This window comes from Periplaneta americana, chromosome 4 (genome assembly GCF_040183065.1).
Source record: "Periplaneta americana isolate PAMFEO1 chromosome 4, P.americana_PAMFEO1_priV1, whole genome shotgun sequence".
In the NCBI taxonomy this organism is placed as follows: domain Eukaryota; kingdom Metazoa; phylum Arthropoda; class Insecta; order Blattodea; family Blattidae; genus Periplaneta; species Periplaneta americana.
Genome location: NC_091120.1, coordinates 193,035,268 through 193,057,864, shown reverse-complemented (window position 1 = coordinate 193,057,864; position 22,597 = coordinate 193,035,268). Strand labels below are relative to the sequence as shown.

The 22,597-nt window shown below is 35.5% G+C and overlaps 1 protein-coding gene across 1 annotated transcript; it reads right to left on the bottom strand.

The window, feature by feature from the left end:
* Positions 1-630: 630 nt before the first annotated feature.
* Positions 631-22,284, bottom strand: LOC138698544 (DNA repair protein XRCC1-like). The gene is made up of 11 exons (XM_069824549.1): positions 22,097-22,284; positions 21,813-22,007; positions 21,158-21,494; positions 14,907-15,236; positions 10,286-10,493; positions 9,849-9,962; positions 8,712-8,779; positions 6,673-6,775; positions 4,438-4,644; positions 927-984; positions 631-842 (listed from the first exon to the last, which is right to left on the bottom strand). The coding sequence occupies exons 1-11, from the start codon at positions 22,145-22,147 to the stop codon at positions 747-749; spliced, it is 1,767 nt and encodes a 588-aa protein (XP_069680650.1). The 5' UTR covers positions 22,148-22,284; the 3' UTR covers positions 631-746.
* Positions 22,285-22,597: the final 313 nt, after the last annotated feature.

Here is a 22,597-nt window from a genome sequence, read left to right as displayed (position 1 = left end):
CAAAAAATTAATATTTTACACCAAATAAGAAAAAAGTTTAAAAAATTACCATCCTCTCCCCTTAATATTACAATGATCAATGTTACCAATTTTTATTGTGTCAAGATTTGATGGCTAGAAAGGGATAACATGTCGATAAAAATTAGCATAAATTAATTGATGTTGAATTGAAGAAACTATAACATGCTATAAAATTTAATTAACCGTGACTGATAAAATTAATTGAATTATTTGTCAATATGTCACACCGTTTTCATAGTGAACTAATACTCTTCAAATTTTACAATTAACCATACTTCGTTATTAATATTTCTGTTAGTTAAATGTATGAATTTAAAAAAAAAATTAGAAAGGTATTTATAAGTAAATTTTGTTGGAACCGGGCCCTTGTCTTACAGAAAAATAATTTACCAGGCCGCAGTGTCTCAAAAATTGAGAACCACTGCCTTAGACCACACAATTATGGCGCATGATACTGTTAAGTCAGTATAGTATAATATAACCTAGGGATCATTCTTTTGCTTCATAAAGTTTTTTTGAAATTTTTTTATCACAGGTTTGCTATTAATAACAGTTCAATATTCACAAGTATGGGACACACTCCAGAATGCATGAGAAACTAGACACACAAAATATAAAACAGTTTTATTTCCTGATTGTGAAAAATGTGAGCGTAATACACATGTTGTTCAATAAAACAATCACTAGGAATCAATAAATTAATACTTCACATTTGTACTTTCTCGTCAGTGACATTCATACTGTGCTGTTGGTAGCAGTGCTTCAGCATCATTGCATCTCCAGACCCACTGTGGCTTCACGACTGGACATCTGGATTTCACCTAGCAACAGAACACAAATCCAATCTAGTGCCTTGTTTGAATCAGATGCTGACTGTATGATTTACCCAACCATTAGATACCCACCTTCTTGTTTGCTATCACTATGTCGACTTGTGAATCATCAATATCTTCCAGTAACGACCTGTAATAAAACAAAAACCATGTAAAATCAATCGTTCTCGACCATTTTACAGAATCCATCTTCACAAAACCTTATTCCTAACATCTTTTTTTCAGAATTGTACACTGACATTCAAAAGTATCCGACCTACGATTTTATGATCGTGTAAGCGAACTTCTCAACCACGGGATAAATCAGAACCAAAGATATGAAAAATTGACAAACTTCGAAAGAATTCCGCTATACTTGTTTTTTTGAAAGATGGGACATGACAGGAGCGTTGCGATCAGAAAAACAACTGAATGTCACATAGCGTGGTAGGCCTGTTGCTATGGTAACAATGGTTGAGTTGCCAAACTTACCGTTCCCGCGTGTCAAGTGCTTAATAGCTCTCTTGGCGACATTTATTGTGCACACAATGTTAGCATTGATACGTTTCGTGTTTGAGTCTCTGTTGATTTTTGTATTGTTTTCTTACCTTCGCGTCAATTGTCAAAGAATGTTTTAACGTCAGCCATCTTAACGTCAATTGTTATGTTCCATCAGCTGGCAGCATAGTAGCCCATATTGTCAACATAGCACTGTAGTTCCAAGCTCGGCCACTTAACTGTCATGTCCCATCTTTCAAAAAACCAAGTATAGTTCTCAATAGGTGGCACCAATTTTGGGACCCGTTAAAAAGTGTCAGGGAGAATGATTATGTAGATTAAGCATAAATTATTCTTCTAATAGACAATATCAGTGGTTTCCAGCCAAAGTCAGTTTGTTTTACAGTCAGTATAGTGGGATGAAAAACTGTATTTTATAAAACGGGTATATTATTATTACTATTATTATTATTATTATGATTATTATTATAACTATTTCTTACCTATGTTTATTATTGTCACACTAACATTAGTTATCCAATTTTCATTATTTACTTTCATGTTGTTTTATGATCTAGATATTAATGTAATAACTATGTAAGCAAATGTATTTAATTAGAATTAGAGTCTGGCTGGGCGGAAGAGAAGGCCTACTGGCCTTAGCTCTGCCAGATTAAATAAATAAATTATTATTATTATTATTATTATTATTATTTATCTATGATTGGCAACAGTGACTATTATCTTTGCCATCTATTCATAGAAGTAATAACTAAAGAATCTACACTTACACCAACAAATTATCGATCACTATCGATTAGTAGGATCAGATATCTTTGAACATCAGTGTACCTTTTTTTAATTTGATTACTTTAAAACGCTTTATTAACTGCTATGGTTATCTAGTGTCTGAATAAGATGAAGGTGATAATGCCGGTGAAATGAGTCCGGGGTCCAGCGCTGAAAGTTACCCAGCATTTGCTTTTGATGGGTTGAGGGAAAACCCGGAAAAAACCTTAACCAGATAACTTGTCCCAACCAGGATACGAGCCCAGGACCGCTAGTTTCGCAATCAGCCATGCTAACTGCTTACTTGTACCATTTTCCGAAACAGTTATTCCTAATGTGCATTTTCAGGAAGGAAATTTTTCTGCTAACCATTATTTCCGCATGATAATTCATGAACAAAGTGGCTGGTGACAAAAATATCGAGTGTACTACAGCTTGATCATACACATACATAAAATGCAACATGCAACTAATCTAATATCGAAAATTAAGTTCATACTATGCTCCTTCCTACTGCAGAATTTCTCTATTATTATGTTGAATCCTTCTATGCCAGACACAATCTTCTTCTCAAATTTTGAAAGCACATAGATTTCCACTTGTTGACTGTGTTTCACATGGACCTTAACATCAAATCAACTCCAAAGAATAGAAACGGCAGAGATGAGGCTACTAAGACCCCTAGCAGGCTATATTCTTTTTGATCATAAATGGAATATTGACATCAGAGAGGAGTTACACATCACAGCCATCACTGAAACCATAAATGTTTACTGAGATAACTGGTATGGACAAACATCATGGATGACCAGTGGTAGGCTACCTGAAAGATTGCTTGCTGACAGACCTAACAGGAAGAGAGATCTTGGAAAGCCGAAAAAGCAATGGAAAGACAGCTCCCCTGAGGCAGAACAGGCCAGAAAGCTTAACCCTTGACAATATTTGATGATGATGATGATGATGGTGATGATGATGATGACTGTATTTCAATATTTGATCATGATATGCACAGTACATCAGTTATTCATAGATTTCAAAAAGGCGTATGACTCAGTTAAGAGAGAAGTTTTATATAATATTCTTATTGAATTTGGTTATTCCCAAGAAACTAGTTTGATTAATTAAAATGTGTCTCAGTAAAACTTACAGCAGAGTCCGTATAGGCCAGTTTCTATCTGATGCTTTTCCAATTCACTGCAGTCTAAAGCAAGGAGATGCACTATCACCTTTACTTTTAACTTTGTTCTAGAATATGCCATTAGGAAAGTCCAGGATAACAGACAGGGTTTGGAATTGAACGGGTTACATCAGATTCTTGTCTATGCGGATGACGTGAATATGTTAGGAGAAAATCCACAAACGATTAGGGAAAACACGGAAATTTTACTTGAAGCAAGTAAAGCGATAGATTTGGAAGTAAATCCCGAAAAGACAAATTATATGATTATGTCTCGTGACCAGAATATTGTACGAAATGGTGGAAAAATTCAAACATCTTGGAGCAACAGTAACAAATATAAATGACACTCGGGAGGAAATTAAACACAGAATAAATATGGGAAATGCCTGTTATTATTCGGTTGAGAAGCTTATGTCATCTGGTCTGCTGTCAAAAAATCTGAAAGTTAGAATTTATAAAACGGTTATATTACCGGTTGTTCTGTATGGTTGTGAAACTTGGACTCTCACTTTGAGAGAGGAACAGAGATTAAGGGTGTTTGAGAATAAGGTTCTTAGGAAAATATCTGGGGCTAAAAGGGATGAAGTTACAGGAGAATGGAGAAAGTAATACAACGCAGAACTGCATGCATTGTATTCTTTATCTGACATAATTAGGAACATTAAATCCAGATATTTGAGATGGGCAGGGCATGTAGAACGTATAGGCGAATCCAGAAATGCATATAGTGTTAGTTGGGAGACTGGAGGGAAAAAGACCTTTGGGGAGGCCAAGACATAGATGGGAGGATAATATTGAAAAGGATTTGAGGAAAGTGGGATATGATGATAGAGAATGGATTAATCTTGCTCAGGATAGGGACTGATGGCGGGCTTATGTGAGGGTGGCAATGAACCTATGGGTTCCTTAAAAGCCAGTAAGTAAGTGAGTTTCTTCTTTCTCTTCATATTGTCTATACACAGGATCTGTAGTGATATCCATGATTTGTAGACATTTCTTCACACGATAATCGCTTTTCAGTATTAGGAGTTCACCACTTGGGGGCTCTAGTGTAACAGGAAGTGTTTGAGCCTCTATTCTGACGAAAAATCAGCCACAACTTAATTACTTACTTGGATATAAAATGCATTTGCTTACCCCTTGAAGGCGAGGATATATCTCTGCAGTTTACTTCTCAAGTCTGTATCCAGTTCCTCATCTAGATAGAAACCTTTGCCTACAAATAAGTCAGGTAAATGTGGAAGGGGCATGTTTGCAGTATCAGGTAGTTCGACATCGCTATCCACATCTGTATCTTCATCATATAGACTGACACCCTTTGTCTGTCCAGTACAATTCTTCACTCTGTAAAGAAGTAAAAAGAGATAGAGAAAAAAAAAGACGATCACAATCTGATACAACATACACAGTATGAAGAGAAGTCTGTCTTCTGCAGGAAACATAAATTGTTCGGACTTTTTTCAGAATAATCCCATTTACACTGCCATTGTGATTTTACAGTAGCACCCCGATTATCTGTCATCCTATTAACCGATTGTTGGATTATCCATCTTTATTGTGCAGGAAAAGTATTGAGTACTGAACAATACATTAGTAACTTACGTATTTTTTTATAGAGAGTGATATTACAAACCTTTGCTCTTACATATTATGATCTAGTGTTCGAGTGACATGTTTAATTTCTCTCCATAACGTCTTCCAGAAGTGCCAAAAGAATACATATTGTGCTAAGTATCGAAGAGAAGTGCATATAATTGGTTTTGGAAAAGAGGAACTGTTGTTCATCTCACATCGGAATACGAAAATCCATCGTAGAAGTTTCCTTGACCCTTAAAAAACCCGTCATTGACATTCATTCATTCGTAGTGCTGTCACTGCAAACCCAGCATTCGCCAATCTTTCCTGTTTTCTGCCTTTCTCTTAGTCTCCGCATATGATCCATATATCATAATGTCTTCAATTATTTGATATCTTCTTCTGCCCTGAAATCTTTTTCCGTTCACCATTCCTTCCAGTAATTCCTTCAGTAGCTAGTTTCTTCTCAGTCAGTGACCCATTCAATTCCTTTTTCTCTTCCTGATCAGTTTCAGCATTACTCTTTCTTCACCTACTCTTTCCAACAGAGCTTTTAGGCCTATACTTAAAACTTCTGATCCACTACCTAATGTGTTAAAACACATGATCACGAAACTGTATTTATGCAACACTTAATTTATCGAAGTCTTTCATGGTACGGATTATCCGATTTTTTCGATTAACCGTTCAGACCACCCCCTTCATTACCATGGATAATAGAGGTTCTACTGTAGATTTTTTAGGGCCAAATTACAGAAGTACCTAATTTCTCACGCCTTCTATTCTGTAGATAGATGAATTTATGACATTCAACAAAGCTGCATGAATATTTTTTCTTGCATTAAATATCGATACTAATCCTTTGTGTTATACTAATATATACTAAAATCCTTCTATATATATATATATATATATATATATATATATTTCAACTAGACTGTGACCATGACTTAAGACTTTGTAGTACAAAGTATATTCTATAGTATATATTCTATAGTCCGGGTCAGCTTACTTCATACCCTAAGAGTGAAACCTAACCATTTTTCCCTCCATTACTACATATGCTAGTGGATTATGGTGATTTTCTAGTTTGCAAGTTGAATTTTCTTTTGCAAACTTCGTTTCGAATTTCGATACTGACAAATACTACAAATTGTAGTGATTTTGTAACTGGTATGTTGGCAGCTGAGACAAATCCGACAATATTTGTCGGTACTGGAGTTCTATGAAATTGAAATTATACTAGATTTCTGAACTGGTTACTGGAAGCTAGTGAAATTTGAACATACTAATAATATTATTTAATATTAGTATTAGTATTAATACATAATAGTTATTTTATGTGTTGCGTTGTGGTTATAATTCAAGACTATAGTCAGGTAAGTTTTCGGAGTTAGTGCTAATAATTACATGTGGTCAAATAAAATACATTTTTAGGTAGGTCTTGTAAGTCAATCGTTTAGACAAACCAATAAATTTCGTATTGTCGACAAAATACTTGACATGTTGATCCCTTTCTCGTATAGTTTGCCTACGAAAATATGTTACAAATTATTGAATTATTTAGAATAACCTTCCAACATAAAGTACGGTAAGTAAATAAGTCATTTAGTACGTAGGATCGTGTGATATCTGGTAACAGTTGGCAACACTGACAAGACGGCAATATTTGCTATTTAGGAACTGTTCTTATGTGACCCTCATTATACCATGGGATGTAAATAAATACAATACAATACAACCCAATGGACCTACAGAGAAGTCATACTCTAGACATATAAATGCACACCTGCCTACCTTTGAATCTCATCTTCTGTGTCTGAGCCTGAATCAGGCTGGCTACCCATGTCACTCCCTTCCCCAGAGTCTTGTTGCTGTGGAGGAGGAGAATCAGGTACATCTAAAACAAAACACAAATACAATCTTTTATTGACTGAATGGTTATCTAATGTCTATGAAATTGGTAATAGAAGGATTTTGGCGAGATGAATCCGAGAATTGAATCTGCATCAGGATTACCTGACATTCACCTTACAGTTGGGAAAAAACCAGAGCCTTCTTCAGTTACAAGCTGGAGCCATACGTCGGCAACACTGTAATTAACTGTCAACAGGAGGCCTACCACACAGAACACGTGTTTGTGCTAATGCCGATTTTCAATGTAAATTAATGTTGCAATATAGTGTGTGTCGATGAAATTATGTTCGCGGTCGTACCAAACGTTAATTGTTGATGTATTATAAACTAAGTGCGTGTTGGCGATAAAAACAAGACAATAAATGAAAATATGGCTGCAGTCTTTAGCAATTTTTACGGTTATTATTAATGACAAAATGATTGACAATTCTTCTAAATATTAAATATTGTATAAACTACATTTTTATAGTCTTAATTGTGATTTGTGGTGTATCAGAATTCTAGCCAAATTGTTGGGTCTCGCCTGATATATCAATAAAGTTACGCCATTGATTTTAAAGCTCATTGTAAACAGCTGTTTTGTGATCCCATAAATGTTGCAGTTTTGTTGAAGATTCGGAATGCCTGCTATACGTCAGAACTACCTATAATTTGCAGATACATACACTCACTTTGTTGGTTTTTCAAGGTTTGTTTATTAATGTTATTTATTTTGTAATAAATTAGTTATAAACCTGTTTCTTTTCACTTCATATTTACAGGATTTAAAGTTCACTGAGTTTTCGCTAATTGTTACATACTTAATAGATAATGATGGGTTTTGTTACATATTATGTTGAAGGTGTGTTTCTTAATTTTTTCATAGATCTTTACACTTGGCCTTGGTCTATTTAAAATTATATTTTAGAAAATTTGTAACAAATAATTTAGGATAACAATATTGTTATGGTGACTGGCGAGGTTCAAACTAAAAGTAGATTCCTGGGCATCTGAAATACTTATAGAAAAGAATGACAGACAATCACGTGAAATTAAAATGTATATAATATCCTCGACCTTTCACGTCAGAGGTGAAACAACATAAGCGGCAAAACAGTGTCAATTTACTACCCACATAATGATTAATTGATTGGAATAGGGTATTGCGAAAGTACGTTATTTGATTTATTTTTGGTACAAGTAACATTTCTTTAAGTATTTATTGTACCATCAATGAAAAACACGTATGCTTTTAATTTTTTTTAAGTTATAAGTGGCTGTATGCAAGTACTTACGGGGTATTCTGAAACTCAAATAAAATACCATTTCGGATTCCGTAATAAATTACGTACATCAGTACACTGAATCTCGATCATATGCACTTAGTTTTGTATCAATTAATGTCGAAAATGTACAAGTTACAACGAAATCAAAGCACTAAAACGTCAAACGTCATGCCTTTATTTCGCCTCCGCCCGCCTCCACTCAGCGTTGCCAAACCTACCCATGCTCCGGCTTGTAACTGAAGATGGCTCTGGAAAAAACCCAAAGAAAAAACCAAACTTTGCCATGTATGTCACATACATGTTATTTTAATCTGAGGGCTTTAGCTCTTCCACCTTCATTCCATATGAACGTAACTTCACACAAGTTTCGTAGTTTTAGTAATGCAGCAACCTGCAGCAATTTCCATGGAGATTTTAACGTCAGGTCTCTAATATATTATAATGGATGGGTAGGATAGGAACACTACATTTTGTTCCAGCATGTAAAACAAAGTTTGAATTGTAAAAAGAACCTCAGGAGCATTCTTGCTCGCGAGCGCATTTTAACTTGCATGACGAGAGCACCAAATGTCATTAAAACAGCACCATGGTGCTTTATTGAATGATAACAAATTGTCTCCGATTTTATCTATATTGCTACAAGAGGCAACCAACCTTGCAACAGTTCTGGGATCTCGTCTTCGCTCTCTGGTTTTTTCTGATCTCGCTTGTCCAGTGCATATCTGAAACACACAACAAACAATCTGACAACACAGAAGAATTACATTAGTGTTATTACCGGAGACCGGAAGTTTAGGCATTATGAATCATTAAAATAGGCAGGCAAGAAGGCATCATAAATAGCTAAAATAGGCAGGCAAAACGGCATTATAAATAGCTAAAATACGCAATAAAAGGCAATTACAAAAACCTTGCTCTAGACCCACAACCTTGCACATTCCACAAAGGGATTTCGGCAGCAAGAAAAGCTTTACGTAAGTCGAATGCAAATTGAGATTTTCGACTCTATGTTGCAATTACTGTTGGAAGCAAAGAAATCTTCTTCCCAGTAGCCTTGGAAAACGCATTTTTGTGTTTGGTTGTACTGATATGTTGTGATATGAAATATTTAGCTAGCTACAACAACAACGCAATGAAAACTGAAAGAAAAATAACCGTTAAAAATAACGTTAGACCCACACTCATTGTTGCCTTGTCAAATAAACACAAGCGATAATTAAAACGCTTACTGTTATACGTTTCTGCATGGCAGCACTCATTGTTGCAAAGAGAATATGAACTGACTGAAAGACAATAATATACATTCGGTGAAGTCACTTTCATTGTAGCGGTTATAAAAATTAATCAAAATATACCTGTAGGCAATTTTTAATAATAATTTAATAAATAATAGATAAATAATCAAATAAAGGCGAAAAAAAAAACATTTATTTTGTAAATTAGGAATTTATATTAAAAAAGGCAAAAAAGGACAACATAAAACTGTGACGTTTCAATCACAAAGGTATAATTCGTACAGATTTACTTTCAAAATAAAGATACATTTAACACATTTAAAAAGGCATTCTGCCAAAGTTCCGGTCTCTGGTCATTACCAACAAATGACCATACACTGTAGTAGTAGACACATCTACTTCACATACACCTACATACACACAATAATAATACATGTGTACAGGGTCTTTAAGAATGAATGGTACGGTTTCATGACGTTACTGTGAAGTATAATGTGTAATGGCACAGGAAAACCCACTTAAATCTGCAATACAGAATATAATCAGGGATGCCAACCTTCTCCAAGGCAGTCTTGTCCGTTTACTGTGACAATCTTCAATCCAATCCTTCCGGACTATGTGACCTTTGCCCCAGACTTGCTGAAATTTTGGTGTACCAGTAAATGCACAACTGGAAAAAGAAGTTAATCAGAATAAGAACAATAAATGCAGAAAAATACTAACCAATCAATGCAGGGTTTGTATGTACTATCACACAAAGATAGAACATCACCATTCTAAATTGCTTAATGATAATTTAAAAAATAATGTTACACTAAAGCTAACAGATTTGTAAACTTCTCTTTTTTAAACTATGGAACTCACAAAATAGCACTAGCAAGAAATGACCACTGAATTCACATATTAGATTTTGAGAAAATCTAGTTCATATCATGCAAGAATCCTCTTTTCTCTCTTTTATTACCAGAAAACAAAGCTGAGTTAAGCACTCACATAAGATGTGTACACGTATTGTCCCAGTCAGGTTTGTATTTGGCCCCCATTTCAAGAGCCATGGTACGCAAATTACCACGCAGGGGATTCTGGTAACCACTTATGACCAGCACAACTCCATTCAACAGTTCTTCAAATGGCTTCCCAACCCTTTTTGGTTTCTTTGGAACAGGCTCTGTTTTCATCTTGGTTTTAGAGTTGTGTCGATCTGTATAAGAGGTTAAAAAGAAAGTTATGTTCAGAAGTACATTGCATGCTAGCACACGAACGGATACTGTTTGGTTAACATGCAAATATAGTAATTCTACAATTCAGTCTTCCCAATGGAATTCAGCTGAGTATTCACATCCAAAGTGCAGCGAAGTTACAGCAATGTTAAGGTCATGCTGACATGTTTAATATTTAAAGTGTTGTCCACTATCAGTACACTCCTTGAGGTCACACAATTAAGAATTACTACAGATGGCTTGGCTTTACAAAGACTAGATTCTTGTTCTTAGGTTTGCTTTGGCTACAGGGTGGAAGGGGACCGATGCACCAACATTTAAGAGGTGTTAAATATAACAAAACTTTTATTACACTTTTTCTTCGATGAAGCACCGTTAAGCAGGAAAAAAATAGTACTTGTCCAATGTCTGCAGCACTCTACTGCGGTAATGGCCCGAAAGAAATGGCTGAATGCTATAGAAGCAGATAGGTAAAAATAATAAGAGTAGTTAAAGCCTTCAATCTTTTTTTTGCAAATTAAACCATTAGCCATGAACTTAAATTGAATAATTGAAGTGTTGGCCGAATAATGGTCAATGTTACAATCTGCTAACTGTGCAGAAGGAACAAAAATGTTACATCGCAATTCAGCTCATAAATTTACTATCGGACAGGCAACATAGACCATTATTCCATGAATATGTTTTGTACACTAAGCGAAGTATACATACTAGGTTCAAAAAGTTCCCGGAATTTGCTAGCATCATAGAAACAACGTACCTTAAACACTATTCTACAGCATTCCCTTCAAAATAGTTGCCTTCCGCAACAACACACTTTTGCCAACGCGTGTAGAGTTCCTGGAAGCAGGCCTGGAAGCCATTTTGTGAAACCCGTCTTAGTGCTCTCGTCGCGTTTGCGATAACCTCTTCAGCATTGAATCTCCGTCCTTTCAGATGACTTTTCAGACGGGGAAACAGAAAGTAATCAGGTGGTGAGAGATCAGGAGAGTATGGTGGGTGATCCAAAGCGGTTATGTTGTGCCTGGCAAGAAAATTCTTTACAATAATTGCGCGATGAGCAGGTGCATTGTCATGCATAAAGAACCAGTTGTTTTCTACCCACTTTTCTGGACGTTTCCTTCTCACTGCGTCCCAGAGGCGACGGAGGGTTTCTACGTACAATTCTTTCGTTACAGTACGACCTTCTGGAATGAACTCATGGTGCATGAGACCCTGAGAATCGAAGAAAACTTCCAACATAACTTTGCTTTAAGTGTGCTTAAATGCGACAGGCTCATGTCAGTAGATTTACTGGCATGTGAAAGAACTCCTGCGGGACAAAATTCCGGCACATCCGGCGATGCTGATATAACCTCTGCAGTTGCGAGCGTCGTTAAATAAAACATAACATTTAAAATAACTTTGCCTTTGGAAGTGTCCCTAGGAAATTTTTGCTTCCGAGGAGATGTTTTCGATTTCCACTCACATGACTGTCGTTTAGGGACTGGGTCGTAAAAGTAGCACCAGTTTCATTTTGTTTAAGAAATCACCATCTTCATCAGCCATACTGATCATGTCCCCAGCAAAACACAGAACTTGATGTTTGTACTTTGCTCTGTGGACATAATTACAAAATGCGACGAACAAACAAAACACTATGATAAACAATTGCCTACAACTCAAAACCAATAATTGCCATTATCAGCAAACTTTAAGGAAATGACATCATGAATGTTACCAACAAAACAAATGTATAATATCCCTTGTTATATATTAATACGAAAAATGGTAGTAAAATTCCGGGAACTTTTTGAACCTAGTAGTACAATTGTATGTTATTGAAAGTCATAATACACATCGTAGAAGTTTGTAATATTTTTATCTTCACAGAAATGATATTGGAAAATACTGACAATAATAGTACATTATGCAACGAGCCTATAATGGTAGTAATTAAGACGCGAGTATGTTTATGAAACGACCGCAAGCGAGTTTCATAATTTTCATACGAGTGTCTTAATTACCATTATAGACAAGTTTCATACGACTTTTTATGCTCGACCATATTTCTAACTTGAAATTACTCAGAAGTATTCATGTTATTCTTATCTGACTGGGGAGCGGAGCTGACCTTGTGCAATATCTCGTAAATTGTGAAATGTGTGCAGACGCGAAAGTATTGATTTTTTCCTAGAAACAAATGTATTGACCTTGATATAATCTAGAGAGTAAAATAAAGATTAATCTTGATATAACCTTGAAATTGATTTAGACATTGAAAAACGAGATGACAAATTGAATTTATTTGAATATTATTTACAATTAACGCTAATTATTATAGTAACAGAACATAACATTCTGCGACAGTATTGGATTTCCAGCCTTTGTGACGTTTCGCTAGTTGTCTTTCGATTGCATATCCAAGAATAATCGATACTTGTGCTTTCATATTGTTACAATGGTGTTTTCTGATTGGTGGAACACCTGAACTTTAATGAATAGGTGTACTTTAATGAGGTCCATTAAAGGGCTGCTACCAGGTGTATAATTACTACATTTCGGCATGGTTGAGCATAAACAGTTTTATACAACCAGAATATTATGGAATATACAAAATCAATAAAAAGGTTAAATTATATAATGTGATGGTTGTCCAAGTCTGATAGGTGGCCTAGGTGGCATTAATAAATCTGATGCTAATAGGTGAGCCATGAGCCAGGTCTCATCTTCAGATGAGTAGAATAATAAGACCCAGGTCTTGCCTATATCAGCATCGGAAACCCATATTACCTCCAGAATTTCACCCCAGCCTATTCTTAACTACTACAGATGATAGATCAAATGAGGGGGAGATGGAGAGTAGAGTGTTTATAGAATAACAGAGGAAATTAGATACTCCGAGAAAAATCCTCTGCCATGTCCGCTTTCTCCACCACAAATTACATCATAATCTGACCGGGGATCGAACATAGGCTGCCTCCATGGAAGACCAGACAATGCTGTATCAACTGCAGTACAACCTCAATTTAATGGATGAGACATAGTGAACATTTATTCTAAAAAGAAAAGGATAATCCATAATTATGAATTTTTATGGGCTTAAATTTATTTGATACCATTTAAGATATCTGAATAGTCCACTATTTTTCCTGCACTTCCTTACAATTAACTTTGCTTTTACATCCATTCTAAACATAGTAATTATTAAGAAATATTCCAGCAAATGAGTACATTAACGCTAATGGCTTCGTTGCCAAAGCCCAGCATTAGATAACAACAACAACATGAGTACAAAGTGAAATTTTTTATGATAGTCCAAAGAGTGTGAAAGTGTTTACTTAATCTTAACAACACAAAATACGCATGTGGCAAAGTTAAGCATTTGTAGGTACAATCCAGAAAATAGACAAGAGCAATTACAGGTGCAATGCTTAAAAATCGCCTCTCTTTCTTAGGTGATGTATGTTGTTGTTTTCTAAGCCAGGCGTTTGACAATAAAGTCATTTGACCTCTTGTACTCCAATATTTTTCAAAGATATTATCATGACCAGCCACTAAAGCACAGATTTTGAGGTGTTCCGAATCCATTTCTTGGTTTGAGTTGCACAATGGGCAGTTAGGGGACTGATATATTCCAATTCTATGCAGGTGCTTGGCCAAACAATCATGGCCTGTTGCCAATCTAAATGCAGCTACAGACGATTTTCGTGGTAAATCGGGAATTAACTGTGGATTTTGATGCAGAGAGTTCCATTTTTTCCCTTGGAATTGTGTTATCAAATTTTGTTTGTTGAAGTCTAAGTATGTAGATTTAATAAATCTTTTCACAGAGTAAAACGTAGATTTAGTAACAGGTCTGTAAGTAGCAGTGCTGCCCTTCTTTGCTAAAGCATCCGCATTCTCGTTTCCCAGGATTCCACAATGGGATGGTATCCATTGGAATACAATTCTTTTATTGAGTGATAATAATTGAGAGAGCATTTTAGTTATTTCTGCTGTTTGAGTTGAAGGTGTGTGTTTAGAGACTATTGATAGAATAGCTGCTTTGGAGTCTGACAATATAGGTGATGTATTAGTTATTACATCATTCTGTATTCACATCATGGTGGATTAGATGTAACTTACGTGATGTGTAGTTCAAGGGACAGATCTGTACAGAAAGCATTTCAAAGCTGGTTAAAAGATATGGTAAGTGCCTTAATTTGAAGGGTGACAATGTCGAAAAGCAGTGCAAGATTATAATTTCAAGTTGTTAAATAAATGTTCTGTACTGTATCTGCGTTTCTTTTAATTACCAAACGGAGGTTACTTTATGAATAGCCATCATATAATCAAGGTCCCACAGTACACTGATAACCTCTGTCATTCTTAACCTAACAGAAAATGAAAATTAATCAAGCAGGAATGATTACCAGTCTTATCTGGATTTTTTCCTCTATTGTTCTGGGTTCCATTCTTCCGAGAACTCTCTTCTTTGAGGGGTATGTATTTCACCTTTTTCGGTTGTGTATACCAAGGAACATCATCTGAAGGTGAAATTTCCCGGGAAGGTTTCTTTTCTGTAGATACTTGTCCCTGTTTATGCTTTTCTCCAACTGCTGGTGAATTCCCTGAACTTCCTTGTGTAGGTTTTGCTTTGACAGCTGGCGACAATTTGCCACGCAGAGTTGCTGATGTGCTTTCTTCTACTTTCTGTTTTGCAATAGCAGACGGAGATGATGCTTCCCGGATTGCTGCTGCTCCTGAAAACAAAATTATTTTGTAATACACTCAATGTAAAACATGAACGATTTTTTATTTCCTACCAGAAATGGATTACTTTAGTGGGAAATATATCACATAATACTGGGTGAGCAAATTATCCTCCAGCTGGAATATGGCAACTTTGATTTGGCAGATGCACCCCACTTGCTGGTTGAAGAGACAACATTATGCATATGAAGAGGGTAGAATGCATAGTTCGACAAACCACAAAATATGTAAAATACTGAATATACGAATAAAAAAATTACAGTTTTTAATCACTTTAGTTCTTTATAGAATACACTTCTTTTTTTTCTTGTGGTGAAACAATTTCTTAGATATCTCTAATAGTGTCTGAAATAATTATGACCTTAACATTCGCGCATGTAACTTCACATGTTACTTTAAATCATACATGGGCACAATTTTCGGTTACGTGAGGCACTCGATTTGAAATAGTTTGTTTACTAGGAGAGGAGACTGCAGAGTAGGATGGGAAATATAAACTGCTGTGACCTGCGTCACCTTATCGTAATCGCTAAGGCAGTCAGTGGCAAACTATTAGGAAAGTGCTTGGTTAACGCGAGAGACTCGAAAACTTTTATTTAATTTGGCAAATTAATTCGGCAGCTTTAATCATAAACCTCTTTACTATTTCTTCATCGCTGAATTGACTCAAATCACAGGCGAGAAATTGCATAACTAGCCAATAATATTCCATCACGTTGTCTACGTTTATTTTCTTGAATATTCTGGCGTTTATCAAGATTACTTAATAGATTTGCACGTTCTCGACCTAAAATAATTTCAGAAAATCATATTTCGTTTTCTACGCACATTTGATATTTTTTTTTTTTATAAATTTCTTTTGGAAATAATACGTACAAACAACATTTAATTCCTCGTAGGCTACCTTTTAATGCAGCGTGTTTAAGGTATAATGTCGTATTTAGTATACTACCGGTATGCAAATGTTAAGATCATAAATTTTCTTCGGAATAGTACGAAAAATAACATTTAATTTGTCTTACCTTCTAATTCAGCATGTTCTTTATGACATAAGGAGTAATGTCGTTGTATATTAAATTTATTAATGCCTAATAGGATTTTCGAGCATAACATACATCGTATGTTCTCCCCTTCTAAACAGCAAAAAAACTCCTCCTCCCACTTGTCATGAAATAATCATTTTCTAATGCGTACACACTGCTTTGATAATGCCATTATGCCACCACTGATATTGCTTATGAAACTGATATAGAACCTGCCCACGCTTAGGAGCTGCATGAGGGAGGAATGGGGACTGTGAAGATGATGTCACTCAGAGCGATAAGCTCTGTGAAGGTCAGTGAGGCACAAATTCTCAAATGAGGCACGATGCCCATCTCGGCTGTATATGAATAAAAAAATTACATTTTTCAATTGCTTTCTTTCTTTATAGAATACAGTTCTTTTTTCTTAGATATCTCTAATAGTGTCTGAAATATGACCTTAACATTTGCGCATGTAACTTTATATGTTACTTTAAATGTATCCTTTTTTTTAGGGTTACCATCCGTCCAGAAAAGGACATGTCCTCTTTTTTAATCATTTCATCCTGTCCAGCAGGCATTTAAAAAAAAATTTGAAATGTCCAGCATTTCGCATTTCAACTAGAATTAATACGAATATTGAATAATGTGCGATATTATGCATAGAATATCTAAACAAATGGTGAAAACCTGTGAAAGAATTTAACTGCTTTCAATGGTTGAAGCCGGAGCACATAAAAACATAAAATATGATGACCTATTGACATGCATTGAAGTCTTACACTCTAAAATGTCACTATTCATGATTCTAAGTATTTTATCAATTTTATTCTGCAATGTACAAAGACATGCCAATCTAGTTAATTTCGACAAAGATTTAAGTTTAGATAAACAATGGTGCAAATTCTTCAATTCCAATAATTCTGCGAGCACTGAAACTTTCTCAGAACTCTTAAAAAAATGTCAATTCTATTTATTTATCCCAAGTCACAATGGAAGTGTTGAGAGAGTATTTTCCTTAATATCTGCTCAATGGACAAAAGAACGAAATCGCATGCTAACGGAGATAGTCAGAGGTGTCATCATGGTGAAATATAATTTCAAGGACATGTCCTGTGAACAGTTCCATTGTTATTTGTTACAAGATATAAGTTTGTCTCTTCAGGCTGTTGTGCACAAAGTGGGCTCCACTGATAAGTAGGGTACAGATGTAATACTGGTCCTGCAACTAGTGAGAAAACTGACTAAGGTTAGCCATTGTTTTTATCTTTACTTAATTTTGTTCATACCAATTTTTAAAAAGTCCTCCTTTTTTCAGCAATGTCCTCTTATTTTAGATTCCATGTCCTCCTATAGAATTTCTACTCATGGTAACCCTACATTTTTACTCGTTTTCCAAACTTAAAATTTTACATTTGTTTTCCTTCATAACTCAGAAAGCTTCTTTTTTTTTAATATATATTAATAAAACTTCGCATGTTTGTGTGGTTTTAGACGTCTGAACACCATAAACTAGAACCTTAGGTGTAGTATTTATTAGGCTATTCATTTTTTACATAGAATTAATGTTACTTTAAACTTTAGTAAGGCTTATTACTAAGATGTTCAACCTAATTCTTGAAGGAGATGAAATTCCAGAAGACTGGAAAATATCATATATTTCCGCTATCCATAAAAAAGGGGATAAGAAGGACCCCAACAACTACAGGGGAATAAGTGTCATGCCTTCCATTAGCAGGATTTTTAATAGTATCATCAAGAATAGAGTAGAGGAAGAAATAGAAGGGAAGATATCGGAAGATCAGGCAGGCTTTACTACAGGAAGGAGTTGTATGGATAATATATTTAATTTGAGACAGATAAGTGAAAAAATGTATGCTGAAGGAAAGGACACACATTTAGTATTCATTGACTTAGAGAAAGCATACGACTCGGTTCCCATAAAGCAGTTGTGGGAAGAAATAAAAGGTATTGGTGTTAGTTTACCCCTAATAGCGTTAATTCAGAGGCTATATAAAGACTGTCAAGCTGCTGTTAAGATAGGAAAAAGGTTATCAGCTGCCCTCTATACAAACAAAGGCTTGAGACAAGGCTGTAGCATATCCCCTACCATGTTTAAAATATATATCCAGCAGATACTGAAGCAGTGGAATAATTCATGTCGAGGAATGGGAATTCCAGTTGGAAATGAGACAGTGCACTCGCTGCTATTTGCAGACGATCAGGTGATAATTGCGCAATGTCGAGAAGATGCAAAATTTATGGTAAGGAAACTCCTTGAAGCATTTGAAGCAGGGGGACTGAAAGTTAATATGAGTAAAACCGAATACCTGGTGATAGGTGGAGATGGACGAAATATAAAGTTGCCCCAAGGAATAATTAAAATAGTGAAGGAGTTTAAATATTTGGGGTCGGTTTTGCATGAGACTGGAAATTGTAAAGCAGATATAGATTATAGGTTAATGCAGGGTATAGGAGCAATAAGGATGTTGAATGGAGTGCTATGGAGCAGGACAATAACAATGCAAACAAAATAGAGAATTCTTGAGGTTATAGTGGAAAGTATATTGACTTATGGGGCTGAAGGTTGGAGTCTATCGGAAGGCCAAAACAGTAAGATACAGGCAGTTGAAATGGACGGCATAAGGAGAGGTGCTAGAATATCCAGGCTGGAAAAGAGAAGAAACGAGGATGTTAGAAGGATAATGAACATGGAAGAATCGGTGATTGCAAGAATAGAGAGTAGACAACTTCAGTGGTATGGTCATGTAAGGAGGATGGATGAGGGGAGGTGGCCAAACGTGCTACTTCAGTGGTCTCCAGCTGGTAGAAAGAAACGAGGAAGGCCTAGAAATTCATGGAGGGCTGGAATATTGAGGATGATGAATGATAAGGGACTAAATGAGCAGGATTGGAATGACAGACGCAGATGGAAAATGGGAATAAAGGGTAACCACTGAAAAGTGGAGAGGCCCTCAAAAGTAAAGTAAGTAAGCTTCTGATAGCTTGCTGGCTGCATGGCTTACTGTCACTAACCACATGGGTTATGAGTTGCTTGTCATGGCAACCAAGGTTAACCTTGGAAGTAGGCAATCTCTGTTTGATGCTCCCTGCTCTCTTCGCCCTAGCTTGCAAGCAATGTTGTTACATTATCGAACATATCACACTTGACTAACTTACCGGCTCATAGCAGTAGCAACAAGTTAGCAATGTTGCCATGACAGCAGACACGTAAGAAATGCAGCTAGCAAGTTATCACGGTGAATGTTACTTATGTCCCGCCCACTATAGAAGATATAGACCAGTTTTACACTAATCATAAACATATTTAGTATAACTTGTTGCTTGTGAACCATCCCAAACCCCGACCTTCACCCCTAAGAGCGCCAGTCCTTATATACCCGTCAGTCAAGGCCTACTGACAAATAAAAGCAATTGACAATAGATATCTCAGTCGTGACAACCTCATAAAATATCCTATCAATTGAATGGTAATCGATCTTGCTATATACAACATAATTATAATATATTATTATCCATTTCAGCGAGTACTGACGACCACTGCAAAATACGACAATTTGGTCCAGGGAGCATTCTCTTTTGGCACAAGGATGATTTATGTAACATGTTTCTAAATTAGTATTTTAAATACCGGTACATTCTTTATTGGTCCAGGGAGCATTCTCTTTTGGCACAAGGATGATTTATATAACATGTTTCTAAATTATTAGTCTTTTAAATACCGGTACATTCTTTAATAAATCACTGAAAAATACATGTGAATATAGGCATGTGGAGTGAGTACGAAATTATTATTTTTTGGCGCCTCATTTTTACGTAAATAACGACAAATAAAAACTAACATGCCACATATTTTTAAGAAATACAGGAAACAAGCATGAATATTATTAAACCATTCTTAACGATTTTGGGATAGAAAAAAAAACGTATGGAACGGAAATTACATACAATTAATGTGCGTGTAATAAACAATAAGCAAACCATCTTCGATTAATCATTTCAAAACAACGTGAATATAGCGTGGATTGTGTAGGAAAATAATTTCTTATATGTTGCTCCCAATGTGCATCATTGTTAACTTATGAAAACAAATGAAAATTAACATGGCATATAAACACTATTTGAAGAAAGATAGACGATATTAAGTAATATTCAGCGTTCTTAATTATCTTTGCATGGGAAATAACAATGAAATACGTGTAAAATAGAAAATACATACAGGTGAGCATATAAAAAAAAACAGTAAGTAGAATCATATCTGATTAATAAGCTTAAATTACTCCAGGTTTAGTGTAAGAGTGGTCTATATCTAACGATGTCTCCCAGCAAATTAATTCATAAAAACATAAAAATCGTGTTAGAAGATTGAATTTGTGTATTTTCTCTGAAACTTTCCAAATATCTGTAGGCAGTCTTTTACATTAGATTGCCGAAAACTGGTTTATAGCGCAGCATTTGCAGTGATAAAAGTGTGAAATATTCGTTCAGTGGGCGGAGGATACTCTACATTGACTGCTATCACAAGCTGAAATAAATGTTAATTCTACTATAAAACATATCATAATACGAACCATAAAAATGTTAAAATAATAATGTATTGTACAAAACTGAAGAAAATGACATTTTATTTCCTCTGTAGGAATGTTTGCAAAATGAGGAACTTGCCAAAATAGAGCATGAGGAAATTGCATGTACAGCCGTAAGAATTGCACTGTATAAGGAGGACCCCACATAAACATACCGCGAAAGCTCTAAGCTAACACAACCTAACCTATTCTAACATAAACCAATCTAACCTAACAGAAATGAGTATTCTTACAGCAAGAATGTTAACAGCACCAGCAAGATAAAAACAAGCACTAATTTACCTTTGAGCGGAGGAACATCCAGTTCTTTTCGTCGTGCAAACAAGCTCCCAGCACTGATCGTGTCAGGCTCATCTTCATTATCTTTCACAACAAAACGTCCCAGCTTATGGATGGAAGCAGCTGGTTTATCATCAGCAAGGGAATGGAAAGTGACGAAGGCAAGTCCATACTGGACGTGCTTGTTGAACGGTTGTGTGCAAACTATTTTCACCCTGTCCCACTTCTGGTCTGCTGCTGGTTTTGACAGTTTATCCGTTGTAAACATACGCACTCGATTCGAGTTGGTACCATTGCGTGCCTCCATCGGTGACATGAACGACGACGCAACCAGCAATATCTAAATTCCACACAAAACGTCCTTTACTCTTAAAAGTTAGCTCATATCAGTTACGTACATATAAACCTATTAATAAAAAATAACAGTCTTGCATCTCTTTTCAAAATGTAAGTTAAAAAAATCGCGGCAAAGAACGTCAAATTAACAGTTTATTAGTTACTAATAGGTGTACCGGTACTCAATCCTAAAATACAGCACATCTCTAATTGACATTAAGGTTATGAGATGTAAGCAGAAAGTTGAAAACTAAAATAATTTCTTGAACTACAATAGAAGAAATGAATAACTACATATTAGGTATATGTAGATGTGTATTACCTGGAAATCCACATCTGGTGTACTTGATCGACCAACAAAGATCTCCACAAAAGCACTATTTTCATTTCCAATGTCGATTGAATTGATGACAGTTTCTTTTTCTAACTGTAGAACAACAGCCACTTGTTTCTCGCCAGGAGTTTTACATTTCCAGGACTTGCTATTGGTGCTAATGAGGTTTAAAGCAGGGTGGTTCTGCATGAAAACAGGAATGTCATATTTACATTTAGGTTATGACAAAACGCACAAATTTAGTATTTGAATTCACAACAGTTAATACTTACCGTGTCTTCGCTACTGCAGCTAATAATACGTTCAATTTTAATTGCCGGCATATCTTTATACCTGTACCTTAAGTTAGTACATTACGAACATCCACAGGAAAAATCTTCCCGCGCTGCGGCATTTACACAAGAAAAACAGATTGACACATGTTATCTCAGTGCTTTCAAGAATTTTAGTAGGTCACAGCCATTATAGCAAAGAGTATAATCATCATCGCTCTTGCGGTACAGTATCTTCGCGACAGTGTTCAGTCATTGTTGGTTTATTATTATTATTATTATTATTATTATTATTATTATTATTATCATCCTCATTATTAATGGTATATAGCACATACGTAGACTTACTAACCGCGAGCATATAATCACTTTCATTATTGTTTTATCATCATCATCTACATTCACGGATTACACATATTATGATCTAGGATTAAACCGAGTGACTTGTTCCAATTCGAATGCAGGTTAAAACTGAAGCAGCGAGTTCCAAAAGGTGATAAT